The 17,902-nt window shown below is 44.6% G+C and overlaps 1 protein-coding gene across 2 annotated transcripts in view; it reads right to left on the bottom strand.

Moving 5' to 3' along the window:
• LOC106597325 (NACHT, LRR and PYD domains-containing protein 12) overlaps positions 1-17,902 on the bottom strand; it is a 141,546-nt gene that overhangs the window by 105,185 nt on the left and 18,459 nt on the right. Inside the window, exons 5-17 of one of the 2 annotated variants that reach the window (XM_045711103.1) lie at positions 14,833-15,006; positions 14,396-14,569; positions 13,830-13,876; positions 13,140-13,695; positions 12,104-12,147; positions 11,444-11,481; positions 10,737-10,801; positions 10,390-10,604; positions 9,942-10,201; positions 9,656-9,784; positions 6,076-6,202; positions 5,969-5,998; positions 5,183-5,589 (exon numbers count right to left, since the gene is read on the bottom strand). In XM_045711103.1, the coding sequence (XP_045567059.1) occupies positions 5,255-5,589; positions 5,969-5,998; positions 6,076-6,202; positions 9,656-9,784; positions 9,942-10,201; positions 10,390-10,604; positions 10,737-10,801; positions 11,444-11,481; positions 12,104-12,147; positions 13,140-13,695; positions 13,830-13,876; positions 14,396-14,569; positions 14,833-15,006 (2,194 nt within the window). In that variant the 3' untranslated portion in view covers positions 5,183-5,254. Of the gene's footprint in view, positions 1-5,182; positions 5,590-5,968; positions 5,999-6,075; positions 6,203-9,655; positions 9,785-9,941; positions 10,202-10,389; positions 10,605-10,736; positions 10,802-11,443; positions 11,482-12,103; positions 12,148-13,139; positions 13,696-13,829; positions 13,877-14,395; positions 14,570-14,832; positions 15,007-17,902 lie in introns of those variants that run through there. The other variant, XM_045711102.1, reaches the window with a different exon arrangement.

The following is a 17,902-nucleotide window of genomic DNA, read 5'->3' as shown; positions in this document are numbered from 1 at the left end:
AATGCCAGCTAGATTCAGGGGCCACATGTAACGTTATGAGCCTTAAAGACAAAAGGAGGCTCGCGCCCAGAGACAAACTCACACAGAGTAGCACCAAGCTGAAACTGTATTCAGGACAGTTCATGACCTCTTTAGGCCTGTTTGTGACAGAGTGTGTTTTACGTGGCCAGAAACACACCCTTGCGTTTGAAATAGTTAAGGCTAGTCAACAGCCATTACTGTCAGGTTCTACATGCGAGCGCCTTGGACTTATTAACTTCACCATCCCAGCTGATCTTAACATTATAGACAATGTCCAGGCTGGGCCCCTGAGCAAGGAGACACTCCTAAGCAAGTACCATGATGTCTTCAACGCACCGGTCGAGTCAGTTCCCGGCGAAGTCCACTTTGAGTTGGACGCAGCAATCCAGCCTGTCCAGTGTGCATCCCGCAATGTACCAGTGGCCATGAAAGCAGCTACAAAGGCTCAGCTTGACAAATACGAAGCAGATGGCCACATGATATCTTTCACCGAGCCTACAGACTGGATAAGTAATATGGTCATCGTCAAGAAACCAGACAAGCTACGGATATGCATTGATCCTAAACACCTCAACCGGGCTCTGCGACGCTCACATTACATTATGCCCACATTGGAGGATGTTCTTTACAAGCTCCCAAAGGCCAGAGTCTTCACGCTCGTGGACGCCAGAGATGCCTTCCTGTAGTGCAAGCTCGACGAGCCCAGCAGCTACATGACCACCTTTTGGACACCCTGGGGCAGGAGGAGGTGGTTGAAGCTCCCGTTTGGTGTCTCCGTGGCTCCAGAGGTGTATCAGCGGAAACAGCATGAGCTGTTGATGGGATTCAGTAGCGTGGAACCCATAGCAGATGACATCCTCGTAGTGGGCTGTGGGGACAGTGATGAGGAGGCAGAATGTGACCATGACGCCAAGCTGCTGGCCCTGATGGTCAGATGCAGACAGGTCAAGCTAAGGCTAAGCATAAAAAGCTTCAGTTTAAAGTGCCAGAGGTCCGCTTTCATGGGCACATCTTGTCCTCCACCGGATTGAAGGCGGATCCTGAAAAAGTGAAGGCTGTCTTGGAAATGCCCCACCCATCTGACGTGAAGGCAGTGCAGCGCTTCGTCGGATTCGTCACCTACCTGGCCAAGTTCCTACCGCGGCTCTCTGAAGTGTGTGAGCCACTAAGGAGGCTCATGGACAAGGACACCATCTGGCATTGGCTCCCAAAACATGACGCAGCGGTGAGGGAAATAAAACAACTGGTCACCCAGACACCTGTACTGCGATACTACGATATGTCAAAACCTGTCACGATTCAGAGTGACTCAAGCCAGTATGGACTTGGCTGTTGCCTCATGCAGGAGGGCCAGCCTGTGGCATTCGCCTCTAGGGCACTCACCCCAACAGAGCAGAACTATGCCCAGATAGAGAAGGAGTGCCTCAGCATTGTGTTTGCATGCCAACGCTTCCACCACTACCTGTACGGGCGCGACAATATTACCGCAGAGACAGATCACAAGCCCCTTATTGCTATATTCAGCAAGCCTCTCCTGAATGCCCCGAAACAACTGCAGAGCATGCTACTGGCCCTACAAAACTACAACCTCAAGGTGGTGTATAAGCCAGGGCCAGAGATGTATGTGAGTGACACGCTCAGCAGGGCTACTGCATCAGGCACTCACACACGCTCCATGCATGAACGACACGCAGTGTGCCGCTTACAAACAGAGCAAGTGGATGTTGAACACATCAACCAGGCTGACTACCTCAATGTCACGGACCAGTGCCTTATACAAATCAGACAGCACACAGACCGGGACGAGCAACTCCAGGCATTGAGGTCTGTGATTCTGATGGGCTGGCCCGACTGCAAGGAAGAAACTGCTTTAGCCGTCAGAGATTATTGGCCCAGTGTTCAAAATGGAGTAATATTCAAGGGTCAGAGAGTCGTTATTCCCTGGTCTCTGCGCCCTGAGATGTTGGTGCGCGTGCACTCAAGTCACATTGGAGGTGAGGCCTGTTACAGACAAGCACGTGACACACTGTATTGGCCAGGAATGCAGAGTGAAATCAAAGACTATGTCAGTAAATGCACAATCTGCAATGAATATGCCATTGAGCAACAGAGAGAGACGATGATGTCCCACGAGCTACCGATGCGCCCCTGGCAGATAGTAAGTCTAGATCTCTTCCAGCACAGTGGCAAAGACTTTCTGCTGGTAGTCGATCATTACTCAGACTTATGGGAGATTGACCTCCTCCCTGACCTCTCAGCAGAGACAACGATCAAACGCTGCAAGGCTCAGTTTGCCCGCTATGGCCAGCCAGATAGGGTAATTTCAGACAATGGACCCCAATTCTCCGGAGATGAGTTCTGAAAATTTGCTGCAGAATGGGAATTCGAGCACGTCACTTCATCACCACGACACCCAAAAGCCGTATGGGAAGGCGGAGTCCGCAGTCAAAATCGCAAAGAACCTGTGCAAAAAAGCGCTGCGAGAGTGCAAAGATGCCTGGAAAGCAATCCTGCAGTGGCGCAATACCCCGACAGAAGGCACGGATAGCAGCCCTGCCCAGCGCCTCATGGCACGGCGCTTAAAAGCAGCTCTGCCAGTAGTCAGCACTCTCCTGGAGCCATGTGTGGTGACAGACGTGCTGGTGAAGCTACGTCACAGAAGACAGGTCTCCAAGTTCATCTATGACAAATCAGCAAAAGACTTACCTGAGCTCAGGGTGGGTGAAACAGTGCGGATGAAGCCCCTACCAGGGGACCGGATGGGCCTCTGGAGACTCGGATCCTGTGTACAGAAAGTGGCACCACGCTCCTACTTGGTCGAAGTGAATGGATCACTGTACCGTCGTAACAGGATTGACCTTCGGATTGCTGAGCCAGCACCTACTCAGAACCCTGATGGTCAAAGGGGTCGCATGACAAAAGACAGAACCCCAGCAAGTCACATGGGGCCTGAGGCACTGGGCGAAGAGCCAGGGGATCACAGGTCAGCCGCTCCCTCGCCCATCAATACTCCCCTTAGACAGTCAGGTGACACGCCTGTGCGGGAACCCGCAGTCCTAGCAGACAAGCCCCCTGTCTTTTCACGCTGTGGGCGTCTGTCCCAGCCACCAAAAATACTTAATCTGTAGGTTTCACATTAGGGATTGTTGACAGACAGAGATAAAAGTGAAGAGAGTATCACAATGTGTTAAGTTGTTACCTGGGAAAAAAATAAAAAAATAAACTAAACTGTTCATGTTGGAAATTATTACTATGTTTGTTTTGCTAGTGAATTGACAGCTCCTGTCCTATTTATATAAGGGAAGATGTTATGGGTTTAAGATGGCACAGTGATGCCACTTGTTGGTAAATGTAGGATCAGGTCTGTTCCCTAGTGACTACACCCCATGGTGTTGAATAGGAGGGTTGATCTAGGATCAGGTCTGTTTCCTAGTGAATACACCCCATGGTGTTGAAAAGTAGGGTTGATCTAGGATCAGGTCCGGTTCCTAGTGAATACACCCCATGGTGTTGAATAGTAGTGTTGATCTAGGATCAGGTCTGTTTCCTAGTGAATATACCCCATGGTGTTGAATAGGAGGGTTGATCTAGGATTAGGTCTGTTTCCTAGTGAATACACCCCATGGTGTTGAATAGGAGGGTTGATCTAGGATCAGGTCTGTTTCCTAGTGAATACACCCCATGGTGTTGAATAGGAGTGTGGATCTAGGATCAGGTCTGTTTCCTAGTGAAAACACCCCATGGTGTTGAATAGGAGTGTGGATCTAGGATCAGGTCTGTTTCCTAGTGAATACACCCCATGGTGTTGAATAGGAGTGATAATTAGGATCATTTTTCTAGTGAATACACCCCATGGTGTTGAATGGGAGGGTTGATCTAGGATCAGGTCTGTTTCCTAGTGAATACACCCCATGGTGTTGAATAGGAGGGTTGATCTAGGATCAGGTCTGTTTCCTAGTGAATACACCCCATGGTGTTGAATAGGAGTGTTGATCTAGGATCAGGTCTGTTTCCTAGTGAATACATCCCATGGTGTTGAATAGGAGGGTTGATCTAGGATCAGTTCTCCCCGGTCCAAATGATTCAGAGTATAATTCTGATCCACTGTTACGAACCGGCTCATAGTCCGTAACAAAGAGGGAGACAACGTGGAGATATAGAAAAACATATTTATTAAATAAAGTCAACTATATACAAGTAACAATGTGGTGTGTAGTCAGTAGTGGAAGGGAGTGGATGTGTTCACAGATGGTGATAATGAGGGCTGTTGAGAGGTGCCAAAACAAATGAACAAATGAAATGCCACAACCAAAAACAACAGTGTGTCTGGGTGGAGAGAGTCTCCTCAATGAATGGGGGAAAGGTGTATTTATCCCCGGGAGAGTCGTCACAAACACACAATGTTTTTTCTCCATAACGTTTGTACACTGTTACTATCCATTCTACCATTAGGTTGGTAGCCCAACACTTTCTTTCTCATTAGGTTGGTACCCCAACACTGTTACTATCCATTCTACCATTAGGTTGGTACTCCAACACTGTTACTATCCATTCTACCATTAGTTCTCCAACACTTTACTATCCATTCTACCATTAGGTTGGTACCCCAACACTGTTACTATCCATTCTACCATTAGGTTGGTACCCCAACACTGTTACAATCCATTCTACCATAAGGTTGGTACCCCAACACTGTTACTATCCATTCTACCATTAGGTTGGTACCCCAACACTGTTACTATCCATTCTACCATTAGGTTGGTACCCCAACACTGTTACTATTCATTCTACCATTAAGGTGGTGCCCCAACACTGTTACTATCCATTCTACCATTAGATTGGTACCCCAACACTGTTACTATCCATTATACCATTAAGGTGGTACCCCAACACTCTTACTATCCATTCTACCATTAGGTTGGTACCCCAACACTGTTACTATCCATTCTACCATTAGGTTGGTAGCCCAACACTGTTACTATCCATTCTACCATTAAGGTGGTACCCCAACACTCTTACTATCCATTCTACCATTAGGTTGGTACCCCAACACTGTTACTATCCATTCTACCATTAAGGTGGTGCCCCAACACTGTTACTATCCATTCTACCATTAGATTGGTACCCCAACACTGTTACTATCCATTCTACCATTAAGGTGGTACCCCAACACTCTTACTATCCATTCTACCATTAGGTTGGTACCCCAACACTGTTACTATCCATTCTACCATTAGGTTGGTAGCCCAACACTGTTGATCTGAAGCAGTGAACAAAGACAGGGGTCCAGCTCCCCAAGAAGGTTCATCATCCTGGAACATGACTCAGTTCCTTTTCTCAACACCATGTCGATGATGTCACGTGCTTTCTCTGCCCTTTCAGCTATCACCTTCACTGACTCCATTTCCTCCTGGTTGATGACTGTGTGTTGCAGGAGTCCGTCCAGCAGTTCATTCAGGACAGGTCTTGACACTCGTTTCACAAACTCTGTCCGTACAGAACGCAGCTGCTGCTCTGCAGAACCAGTCAGACTGCTCTCAGCCGGACCTCCTGCCCCCAACACAGCACCTGAGAGAGTCAGGTTACAAAATAACTACATTTGTACATTTACATTTCAGTCATTTAGAAGCAGACTCCTAAAATAAAAGTATTGAGAAAACATTATCTTTTACAATAACGACCTGAACATATCACATATTCACATTTAGGGACGGTTTCACAGACATAGAAAAACAGTCTGGGGCATTCAGAACCAGGTTAATCTACATTAAGTTCTGGAGGAGATGTCATTGGGTCATTCAGTATCAGGTTAATCTACATCAAGTCCTGGAGGAGATGTCATTGTTCTTGAAGACTGTCTTTTATAATCAGAACTAGTCCAGGTCCTACAGTAAACCATGTTGACTGACCCTCAAGTCATTGGTTTGTATATCTCATGTTTACTTACTAGTTGAATGGGTTTCAGTGATGTATTCATCTGAAAGAAACAAAAATAGGTTATATCACTCTAAATAGCATCTGTCAGAAAAAGTTATGATTGACATATTCTCCTACCTGTTGGTACAATTTCTTTCCATACTGTCCTCTCATCATCACCGATTAACTCCATCTCAATCCCTGTAATTTTCATAACCACCTTGAAAAAGCTTGGTGTGGTGTCTCTATGTATGAGATGAATCCTCTGGAGAGAGAGAGGGAGAGAGAGAGGTTAAACAAAAACATGGTTAAACATCAATTAAAAACACAACACCAAATCTTCCTCCACAGTAACTCAACACAACAGCCTCTGAATACCCCATATACTCAAACAGATCAATGTTAATCATTTTGTAACAGGCAAACTCAACCCTCAGTCTGGCTGCCAACATCCCCTCCAGCATTCCCACCACGTCCACAGACCCCTGTCCTCGAATACTGTTCTTTCATGTTTTCCAAATTGCTAATTTAGCTGCCCCTGACACAAAGTTAAGAGAACTACACCCCTTCTACTAAACCTGTACTTTGTCCCAAATATAAGAGAAAACCTCTCCCAGACCTGAGAATCAGCTAGTGATCAGGTCAATCATCCCCACCAACCTGGGACACTGTAAGAACAGTGTTCATCCCAACCGTGGAGTGGACCCTATCTGAAGCTGACCTGCCCATAGCGATTCACTCTTTCCCCAATTAACTCTACCTGAGGAGACCCCCTCACACACCTTTAGAGCGTTTGAGAGAACCTTAACATCCTCACCCCCTGTAATAAAAACTGTCACGTCATCTGCATACGCAGACAGTGCTATCGTGGGACCCTTCATAACCCCTGGCACAGAGAAACCAGTAAGCCTCGCTCTTAAAAAACAAAGCATTGGTTCAATTGCCAGACAATATAACTGTCCTGAAGTTGGGCATCCCTGCCCAATGCCCCTTTGGACAGGGATGGGGCAGCTCAACCCACCCCCCACCTTCATCATACATGAGGCCCCAGCATACAGTAAACTCATCCAAGACAAAATAACATCCCCAAACAGAAAGGCTTTTATTGTCTTGATGAAGTACTGGTGGTCCACACGGTCAAAAGCCTTCTCCTGATCCAAAGAAAGTAAACCCACATTCACATCAGACAGTTTACAAATGTCTAAAACATCTCTTATCAGAAACAAGTTCTCAACGATAGAGCGGTCAGGTACACAGTCAGACTGGTCCTTGTGGACCAACAGCCCCAGATATTCTTTCAACCTGTTTGAGAGACACTTAGATATCATTTTATATTCTGCACACAGCAATGCAACAGGTCACCAGTTTTTTAAAGGGCCAAATCCTCCCTTTTGGCAACAATGAAAGCACAGCACGTTGACAGGATACAGGAAGAGAATCCTCATGAAAAGATTCACACACCACTTCATAAAAATCCCCCCCAATAGACAGCGGGGTAGCACCCCAGTGCTTATAGAACTCAGATGGTAAAACATCGATGCCAGGGGCTCCGGGGTCCCTCTGAGTGAGCAACTTCAATTCAATAGATTTGATGTCCTGTTCAAGGGCCCTGATAGTCTCTTTAACTTCAATACAAGACAGAGCAGTATACTGTTGACAAGACACACATATTTGGGCCTTCCCAACCTCCCACCATTGTCTCAAGGATTCAAAAATTCTAATTAATAACCCTCAATGTTTTCCAGAACAACAAAAACTTTTCCCAAAACATGGCGTCATGTAAAATCTTCACATTAAAATATCAATAAGGTGATGACCTTCATGGACAGGACAAGTGAATATCAACAGTAACAATATGGTGATCAGAAAAACCCTCAGGAGTAATGTCAACCCTACTACAGTAGTGATCAGATACATACAGCCTGTCTAACCTTGCTGCACCGACACCACCTTCATTAACTACTACAGTAGAGCTCAGATACATATAACCTGTCTAACGTTGCTGCACTGACACCACCTTCATTAACTACTACAGTAGAGATCAGATACATATAACCTGTCTAACCTTGCTGCTCCGACACCACCTTCATTAACTACTACAGTAGAGATCAGATACATACAACCTGTCTAACCTTTCTGCACCGACATCACCTTCATTAACTACTACAGTAGAGATCAGATACATACAACCTGTCTAACCTTGCTGCACCGACATCACCTTCATTAACTACTACAGTAGAGATCAGATACATACGACCTGCCTAACCTTGCTGCACCGACACCACCTTCATTAACTACTACAGTAGAGATCAGATACATACGACCTGTCTAACCTTGCTGCACCGACACCACCTTCATTAACTACTACAGTAGAGATCAGATACATACAACCTGTCTGACCTTGATTGATTGAGTCATCGCCAGCTGCTATCATATCAGAAATATCCATATCCTTCTCCTGATCCTCCTCAACTGAGGACACAGACCCCTGACTCCCCTCTGCCACATCCCTCTCAACACTCCTCACCTGTACCACATTACTCGTACCGGGCATCTCCTCCACTACCTAGGAGACTAGCCCCACCTGAACCCCCTCCTGTACCCCATTACTAGTAGTGGACATCTCCTCCACTACCTGGGAGACTAGCTCCACCTGAACCCCCTCCTGTACCCCATTACTCGTACCGGGCATCTCCTCCACTACCTGGGAAACTAGACCCACCTAAACCCCCTCCTGTACTCCATCACGCGTACTGGGCATCTTCTCACCAGTCTGGGGAAATGGCTCCCCAGATCCATCCTGAGCTCCTACAACAAAAATGTTCTGCTGCACATCAGACGCTATGTTCCCCTCTGTTACAAACTGCAACTCAGTACCCTCAACACAAACAACTTGTTCCTTGGCAACAGGTGCTTGTGGCTGCTCCTACCACTGTCAGCCCACCTCTCCCTACATCAGTGAGTCCAGGCGTTACGAGGACCACCTGCAAGCATGTCACTTATGGCCAACATCCCCACACTCAAATCACTGTTGACTACCCGTACTAGCATAAGCCATATACAGTCTGATGTCATACTTGACTTTAAATGATAACTCCAAAGTCTGCTCCGGTGAATCCAAAAACATAAACACCTGTCGCCGAAACAACAACCTTTTTCAGAGTCGAGTGTTTGAAACCCAATTTCCCAAACCGCAATAACTCGCGTTCCAACCGCTCATTTGCAATAAAAGGCGGTACATTCAAAATCGTAACCCTTGTTGACGGAGAAAAAGCGACGTAACTTTTTCATAGTCTACCTTGTCTCCTACTGAGACCAGATACTCCTCCACAGTGACAGCAGCTTCAGTAACACACCTCAAGCCGTGCCCAAGTGGCAGGGACGCCGACCACATGTGGGTCGCCATCCCCACCAAAACAAGGACAATTCAACAAGAAATACAATATATCTAATTCTACCACTGAAAAAAACCTGAATCAGCAGAAAAAGGAAAACCACCAAGAAAAGTAAACCAGAAAGAAACCACAGGCGATCTAACTCCAGACAACACTCACCCTCGCTCATACAATACCCAGCATGCACCAAACACTGCCAGCATAGAGACAGAGACAGAGAGAGAGAGAGAGAGAGAGAGAGAGAGAGAGAGAGAGAGAGAGAGAGAGAGAGAGAGATGTGACTTAAATGTCAGATTCATGTTCTTAGTCTACTAAATCTGTACCGGTGGAAAGATGGAGGTAGAACAGGGAATGTTCAGTCTGAAGGAACTGTTCAGTTTGAAGGACTGCTCTGGTCTTGTGATGGGAATCCTTTTAGACCCTTGAAACTTTGATTCCTGTTCTTCCACAGCCTGTGAAACGAGGCATGGAATACACAGCCAGTCAATGTATAGTCTAATTCAAACATTATTCAGAAAACTAGCAACACACTTATCTTCATTTAATGAGTGTCAACATAAACTGCACCACTGGTTAGTTAAGGTCATCTCTATAATAATGATACCTCACCTGCATTTGGCCGGGGTTACTGGGGAACAGGTATAGGCGTGGAATTAGTGTTTCCTTTTTCACTGTCAGATAGAGCATCAGCTCACAGTGGACATCTAAGTTCCAAGAAAATATATATCTCAGTATAACAGAGATAGCTGAGAACTTGGGATGGAGAATCTTAGCATGGAATCTGGTGACCTCATGCACTTCCTCTAAAGACACTCCATGTTCCTCTACATGAAGAATCTTCATCTCATTCCTCAGGGACGGGTTGGTCCCTGAACAACACAATAAAAAGGAGACAGAAAGACAAATATTGTATTATTCATCCAACTACAACACAAAGAATATGCAGTACCAGATCACAGTAAACTCAAACTCCCAGAATAGTAATTTAATTAATTCAGGAAGTGAAATTCAGTTACATGGAAATGTCTTCCTGAATAATATTTCTATATGGTTTTACCTAAACAGACACAGTGTGGCACATGAATTTCCTCCAGTTCACCTAACTCCATAGTGATGTCCAGCAATGGACCACCTTGTGTGTACTGCATGTCTTTCAGAAGGTGACTGTAGGGTTCCCAGTTCCTGAAGTGATACTTCAGAATGACATCTCTCTCACACAGCCAGCGGAGCCCAGACACTGTACACTCATAACTCCCTTTGGGTGTCCTGTGTCTGAGGGCAACAACAAGATATGGTAGAGAGGGTCAATGGTCAAATGGAGAGGTTGGATTAGAAGACTATTCCCAAAGGTAATGGGGAAATACACTAGCAGGTGGAATGAAATGTTAAAAGTAGTTATTTTACCTGAACATTGTAACTCCCTGGACAGTGGAAGTCAAGGGTTCAATCTGAAGCCAGTGTGTGGAGTCCTGAACAAGGACAAGCATGTCAGTAATACATATGGGGCCTGTTTCCTGGACACAGATTGAGTCTAGTGCTGGACTAAAAAGCATGCTCAATGGAAGTTCCAATAGAAAGTTCTTTACGGTCGAGGACTAGACTTAATCTGTGTCCAGAAACTGGCCAATTAACCAAAGTAACTAATCTAATGTATTTATTCAATGTTACATGGAATGCTGGTGATTTATCAATTAAACTGTCTAATGACAAAATATGACAACAGGTAAAATCCTGCATGACTACAAGCAGAACACAGGACTGTCTATATCCCAGTATGAATGGTTGGTCAGTACACACCTGGCTTTGAGACTGTGTTTATATTACTAAAGCAGAACACAGGACTGTCTATATCCCAGTATGAATGGTTGGTCAGTACACACCTGGCTTTGAGACTGTGTTTATATTACTAAAGCAGAACACAGGACTGTCTATATCCCAGTATGAATGGTTGGTCAGTACACACCTGGCTTTGAGACTGTGTTTATATTACTAAAGCAGAACACAGGACTGTCTATATCCCAGTATGAATGGTTGGTCAGTACACACCTGGCTTTGAGACTGTGCCTGACTCCTGCAGGTATGTAATAGTAAGAATTGACATTATGACTTACCTCAACATGGTCACAAGTCTTACAGCTCTGAGGAATCCCTGAAGTCAAAAGTAGTTATTTAAAATGGACAATCTCATGGAATATTGAATGAATAATTATTAAATAGACTTGTAATAAAAATGAATATAAGTGATCAACAGTCTCAGAATGTACACTCATTAGCATACCATAATCTGACATTAGTGTTATATTAATTAATGTTTGTGGAAGCAGGAAACAACATCGTTCTGGTCCATGTTTTGTAGCTGTTGGGGTCTGATTTCTGGTAGATCGTAGGATGAGAGCTTAAAGGTAGAGTCAGCTAAATGATTTTGTACGAGCAGCACCACAGATATTGTGATGAGCAAGATGCCTGACTTCTCTCTCACACAGTCACACACAGTATCTGCCTATGTGGAAGGGTTCTCTTCACTCTCTAACAGAGTGTTAGCCACGGGACCAAAACAGCAGAGAAGTTTAGCCTTGCGCTACAATGCTCTTAGTTGTTGTAGAAATTGACCCACTATGCTGTTTACTTTGTGCATCTACGTCATATTGCTGACTCTACCTTTAAGTTTGTTTTGACCAAATAGTTCATGATTGTGTTCCTTGCCTGGGACTCAACTACAATGAACGCTTAAAACAATTTTGATTTAAAAACAATTATCAGTTAACACTCACATTTCCCAGGTCCAGGCTTGATCCAACTCTCTCCACCATGGTCTCTGGTGTTGGTAAAGCAGAAGTATAGACTGAGATTAAACTAAATACAACTTATAAAGGCTTCATATAGCATACATACAGTCTTCATAAGACATACAACAAGTTTATATGGGGTGAGAGAACAACTCCCTATGTAGGGCACATTGCCTAAATGTGACATAACCCACTATGTCAACTTTCATATAGGCAATACTGACAGGTGACATTGCATATCTTGAGGAAAGCCCTTAGAGGTGTGAAGTCACCAGGTAGTGGTTAGAGAGAGAATGACATTACAGAGAGGCTGTTCTATTCAACAGGTTCTGATGCCCTCTAGTGGTTAGAGAGAGAATGACATTACTGAGAGGCTGTTCTATTTAACAGGTTCTGATGCCCTCTAGTGGTTAGAGAGAGAATGACATTACAGAGAGGCTGTTCTATTCAACAGGTTCTGATGCCCTCTAGTGGTTACAGAGAGAATGACATTACAGAGAGGCTGTTCTATTTAACAGGTTCTGATGCCCTCTAGTGGTTACAGAGAGAATGACATTACAGAGAGGCTGTTCTATTTAACAGGTTTTGATTCCCTCTAGTGGTTAGAGAGAGAATGACATTACTGAGAGGCTGTTCTATTTAACAGACTGAAATTAAATAGAGGACAGGAATCTACTAACACATTAAAACACACCACTACTACTAATCTAACTGTCTGTAGGTCCAACAGAACACATTAAAACACACCACTACTACTAATCTAACTGTCTGTAGGTCCAACAGAACACATTAAAACACACCACTACTACTAATCTAACTGTCTGTAGGTCCAACAGAACACATTAAAACACACCACTACTACTAATCTAACTGTCTGTAGGTCCAACAGAACACATTAAAACACACCACTACTACTACTAATCTAACTGTCTGTAGGTCCAACAGAACACATTAAAACACACCACTACTAATGTAATTATAGAAATGATGAAACAAATGATAAAACATCGCTATGACTCACCTCTGAATGTGTTGGTCATCTATCTGACACAGGGTCACTGAGGAGGAGGAGGAGCAAACCCCAAACCCAGGATAGAGGGGTTCAGTGAATGTGGAGTAGAATGTGTAAAGGTGTGTCAGTGTACCAGAGGAGGACATACTATAGAAGGACAAAGTACCAGCTGGCCAGTCCAGATACACTCCAACTCTGTTAGAATGAGGATCAGAGATGGATCTCCTACTGACTCCAGCATGGTTAAATGAGTAGAAGCCATCAAAGCAGATTAAACACCAGGACTTCCTATTGGTTCCAATACCACTGTCAAGCACCCCTCCCTTCCTGTTCATTCCTTTGTACACCACACCAATGTAAGCCCATTCACCATCCCTCTCCACCTCCCAGTAATAACGACATCCAGTTAAGCCTTCTCTGCAGAGAACTTGGGGACTACAGTCAAATCTGTCTGGATGGTCTTCATAATGCTGCTTCTCTTCCACACATGTCACCTTCCTGTTCCCCTCAGACAGTACCAGGAGTGGGTTTACTGTATTTGGGTCCAGGGTGAGATGACAGGCATCTGTAGGCAAAAGGAGAGTTGAATCAAACCACATCTTCATATAAAATGTTGTTTTGTAGGTACAGAACAAGAATTGATTAGTTACTATGTTACTATAGTTCTGAATATTCAGTTAATTAAGATTAAAGACTTACATTTCCTCAGCCCTGATTTCAGCCTGCACTCTCCACCATGATCCACACTGTAGGACAAACAGGTTATTGACTGACAAAGACCTAATAAAGCAGTCAACATTTAAACCATATTGTTGTGTTCTGGTGCACTATCCAAGTTCATCACTAGAGACATACAGGTATTCTATCCTACCTACTGCATACAGAGCGGAGTACAGTTCATTACTAGAGACATACAGGTATTCTATCCTACCTACTGCATACAGAACAGAGTACAATTCATTACTAGAGACATACAGGTATTCTATCCTACCTACTGCATACAGAACGGAGTACAATTCATTACTAGAGACATGCAGGTATTCTATCCTACCTACTGCATACAGAACAGAGTACAATTCCAACAGGATATCAGAGATGCAGAAGAAGAGTATTCATGTGGTGATGATGTATGCTGTGTTGGAGTGCTCAGCCTGCTGAGTAAACTTCCCCTTAATTCTACCATCATGTCCTCATGTTACTGACCCTACATCACTACATATGACACAACCACTGCTCACACTATTAGGACATCTATTCTGACTTACTTCAGCTTCATCAGTTTATATGTGGGATCCACCAGAGCAGCTGAAAGCAGTCCCCCTGCAGAGTCTCCTGGGTGATTGTAGCTCAGGTCCAGCTCTTTCAGGTGGGAGGGGTATGACCTCAGAGCTGAAGACAGAGCAGCACAGCCCTCCTCTGTGACCAGACAGCCAGACAGCCTACAGAGAGACACACAACAGCTGTCTAGGTTGATGTACTGGTGTCAATCATCTTGTAGGACACCCATACATTTGTCCATGACACAAACATTGTGAAGAAACGTCAGATTTTCAGAGTATTTGTTTTACTAAGCTCAGTACCGACCTGACTGAAACAGCTGTACTTACCCCAGTGTGTGTAGTTTACAGTCTGGATCCTCCAGTCCAGCAGACAGCAGTGTAACTCAGCTCAGTAAAGACCTGACTGAAACAGCTGTACTTACCCCAGTGTGTGTAGTTTACTGTCTGGATCCTCCAGTCCAGCAGACAGCAGTGTAACTCCTGAGTCCTGCAGGTCATTGTCTCTCAGCTCCAGTTGTTTCAGTTGTGAGTTGGGTGAACTCATGACTGAGGCCAGATGTGAACAGCAACCCTCTGTCAGACCACACTGACCTAGACTAGAGGGCAGAAGAGCACATGATTAACACATGTTTAAAACATCCATATAATAACTCATACTGAAGATATTTAACTCACACTAGTGTCAGTATGTTGCAGAGTGGACTGGTTAGTCCAACACAGAGCAGCTCCACTCCTCTGTCTCCCAGGTCATTGTTGCTGAGGTCCAGTTCTCTCAGGGGGAGTTTGGTGTCTGCAGAGCTGAGGTCAGAGTCTCACAGGATTCATATGTCAGTTTACAGCGATCCAGGCTAGAGAGAGTAGATAATCTGTTAGATATACAAATCCTTCATTATAATGATACTGTAAACATCAACTCAATAACATAACTTACAGTGCTCTTTTGCAGGTTTTCACTACCGGCAGCAACCTCTGATAACCTTCCTTTGTTGTGTTGTATGTCTTCAGGTCAAACTCCTCCAGCACCTCCTCTGACATCAGTAACAGGTAGGCCAGGGCTGAACATTGGTCAGGTTTTAGTCTTGATTCTGAAAGAGTTCCTGATCGCATGGAGGTCTGCATGTCTTCACCTAGAGAGTTGGCACCAAGTTCATTCAGACAGTGGAACAAGTTGATGATCCTTTCTGGTGAAGATTCCCTTTTGATCTTGTCTGAAAGGTACCTGACTGTTCTGTTAACTGTTTCCTCATTGGTCTGTGTTGTACTTCCTGTCTGTGTTAGATTCTGATTGGACTCCAGTGAGAGACCCAGAAGGAAGCGGAGGAACAGGTCCAGGTGTCCATTCTCACTCTTCAAGGCCTGGTCCACTGCTCTCCTGTGTAAGTCAGACAACTGTATTGACTGCTTCTCTTCATCACTAGTGGGGGAGAAAACATTTTCCTTCTTGTCCAGACATGATTCTAAAGCATGCACTGCTGCTAGAAACTCCTGAATGCTCAGATGCACAAAGCTGTAGACCTTCTCTTGGTACAGCCCAGATTCTTCTTTAAAGATCTCTGTACACAATGCTGAGTACACTGATGCCTCTGTGACGTCAAGGCCACACTCTCTCAGGTCTTCCTCATAGAAGATCAGGTTGCCCTTCTGCAGCTGTTGGAAAGCCAGCTTTCCCAGTTTCAGGATCATCTCTTTGTCTGACTGAGACAGTTCCTTTGGGTTTGTCTCTGTTGCTTTGTTGTACTTCTTATTCTTCACAATGATTTGGATGAGAATGAAGTGTGAGTACATCTGGGTCAGAGTTTTGGGGACTTCATCCTTCTCTGCCTCTTTCAGTATCATCTCAAGGACAGTGGCTGATATCCAACAGAAGACTGGCATGTGGCACATGATGTGGAGGCTCCTTGATGTCTTCATGTGTTTGATGATTTCATTGGCCAGATTCTGATCTGGGATTATCTTCCTGAAATACTCCTCCTTCTGTGGATCATTGAACCCTCGTACCTCTGTCAGCTGGTCAATACACTCAGGAGGGATCTGATTGGCTGCTGCAGGCCTCAAAGTTATCCAGAGGAGAGCAGAGGGAAGCAGATTCCCCTCGGTGAGGTTTGTCAGCAGCACATCCACTGAGGTTGGCTGTGTGACATCACAGCACTTCTCATTGTTTTTGAAGTCTAGAGGAAGTCGACACTCATCCAGACCATCAAAAATGAAAACAGTTTTGGTTTCACCATCTTCAATGCTGTCAATTTCTTTCAGCTCTGGGAAGTAGTGGGAAAGAAGTTGCATCAGATTGTATTGGTCCTTTTTCAGGTTCAGATCACGGAAAGGAAGAGGCAACATGAAATGAACGTCCTGATTTGCTTTTCCCTCTGCCCAGTCAAGGAGGACCTTCTGCACAGAGACTGTTTTTCCAACACCAGCGATTCCTTTTGTCAGCACAGTTCTGATAGGTTTGTCTTGTCCAGGTAAAGGCTTGAAGATGTCATTGCATTTGATTGGTGTCTCTTGTGTGGTTTGTTTCTTGGATGCCATCTCTATCTGTCTAACCTCATGTTCATTATTGAGCCCTCCACTTCCACCCTCTGTGATGTAGAGCTCTGTGTAGATGTCCTTTAACAGACTTTGGTTTCCATGGTGTCCAATTCCTTCAGATACGTGTTGATACTTATGTTTCAGTTTAGCCTTAATGTCTTGTTGGACTGTCAGCAGAGTTTGACCTGTAGGAAAACAATGAGAGTTGGGACTCATAACTTTGTGTGTGTGTTTTATATAGGCCTTTGTACCGTTCTTTGTAATATTGTATGAAACACAGTCTTACTTCTTCTGTCCAGAAGGTTGTGTGTGATCTTTAATGCATCTTCACTGTCCAAACTCTCCACTTCCTTATTGTCATCTGGTAATGGTTCCTGGCTGAAAGCAGGTGGCTGATCACTCTTCATTGATAGCAGGCTGGTTGTAGGTAACTCTGCTCTGGGCTTCTGGACACTGAACAAAACAGGGAGAGATCACCTCATCAATATCTCATGAACTTCATTTTAACAACTGTATAATGGACCTTCTACTGTATAATTACTGATGTTTCTTTTTAAATGAATCCACAATTGGGAAAACAGCAGCACTGAGTGGTTTCTACTCTGTCTTTTATAAAGCTAGCCATCTTCAGTTAGCTAGCCATCTTCAGTTAGCTAGCCATTTTCAGTTAGCTAGCCATCTTCAGTTAGCTAGCCATCTTCAGTTAGCTATCCAGCTTCAGTTAGCTATCCAGCTTCAGTTAGCTATCCAGCTTCCTGTTAGCTAGCCATCTTCAGTTAGCTAGCCATCTTCAGTTAGCTAGCCATCTTCAGTTAGCTAGCCATCTTCAGTTAGCTAGCCAGCTTCAGTTAGCTAGCCATCTTCAGTTAGCTATCCATCTTCAGTTAGCTAGCCAGCTTCAGTTAGCTAGCCAGCTTCAGTTAGCTAGCCATCTTCAGTTAGCTATCCATCTTCAGTTAGCTA

Source organism: Salmo salar, unplaced genomic scaffold (assembly GCF_905237065.1).
Source record: "Salmo salar unplaced genomic scaffold, Ssal_v3.1, whole genome shotgun sequence".
Classification (NCBI taxonomy): domain Eukaryota; kingdom Metazoa; phylum Chordata; class Actinopteri; order Salmoniformes; family Salmonidae; genus Salmo; species Salmo salar.
Note: the sequence above shows the minus strand (reverse complement) of the source record. Positions and strands in the feature narration are given on the sequence as shown.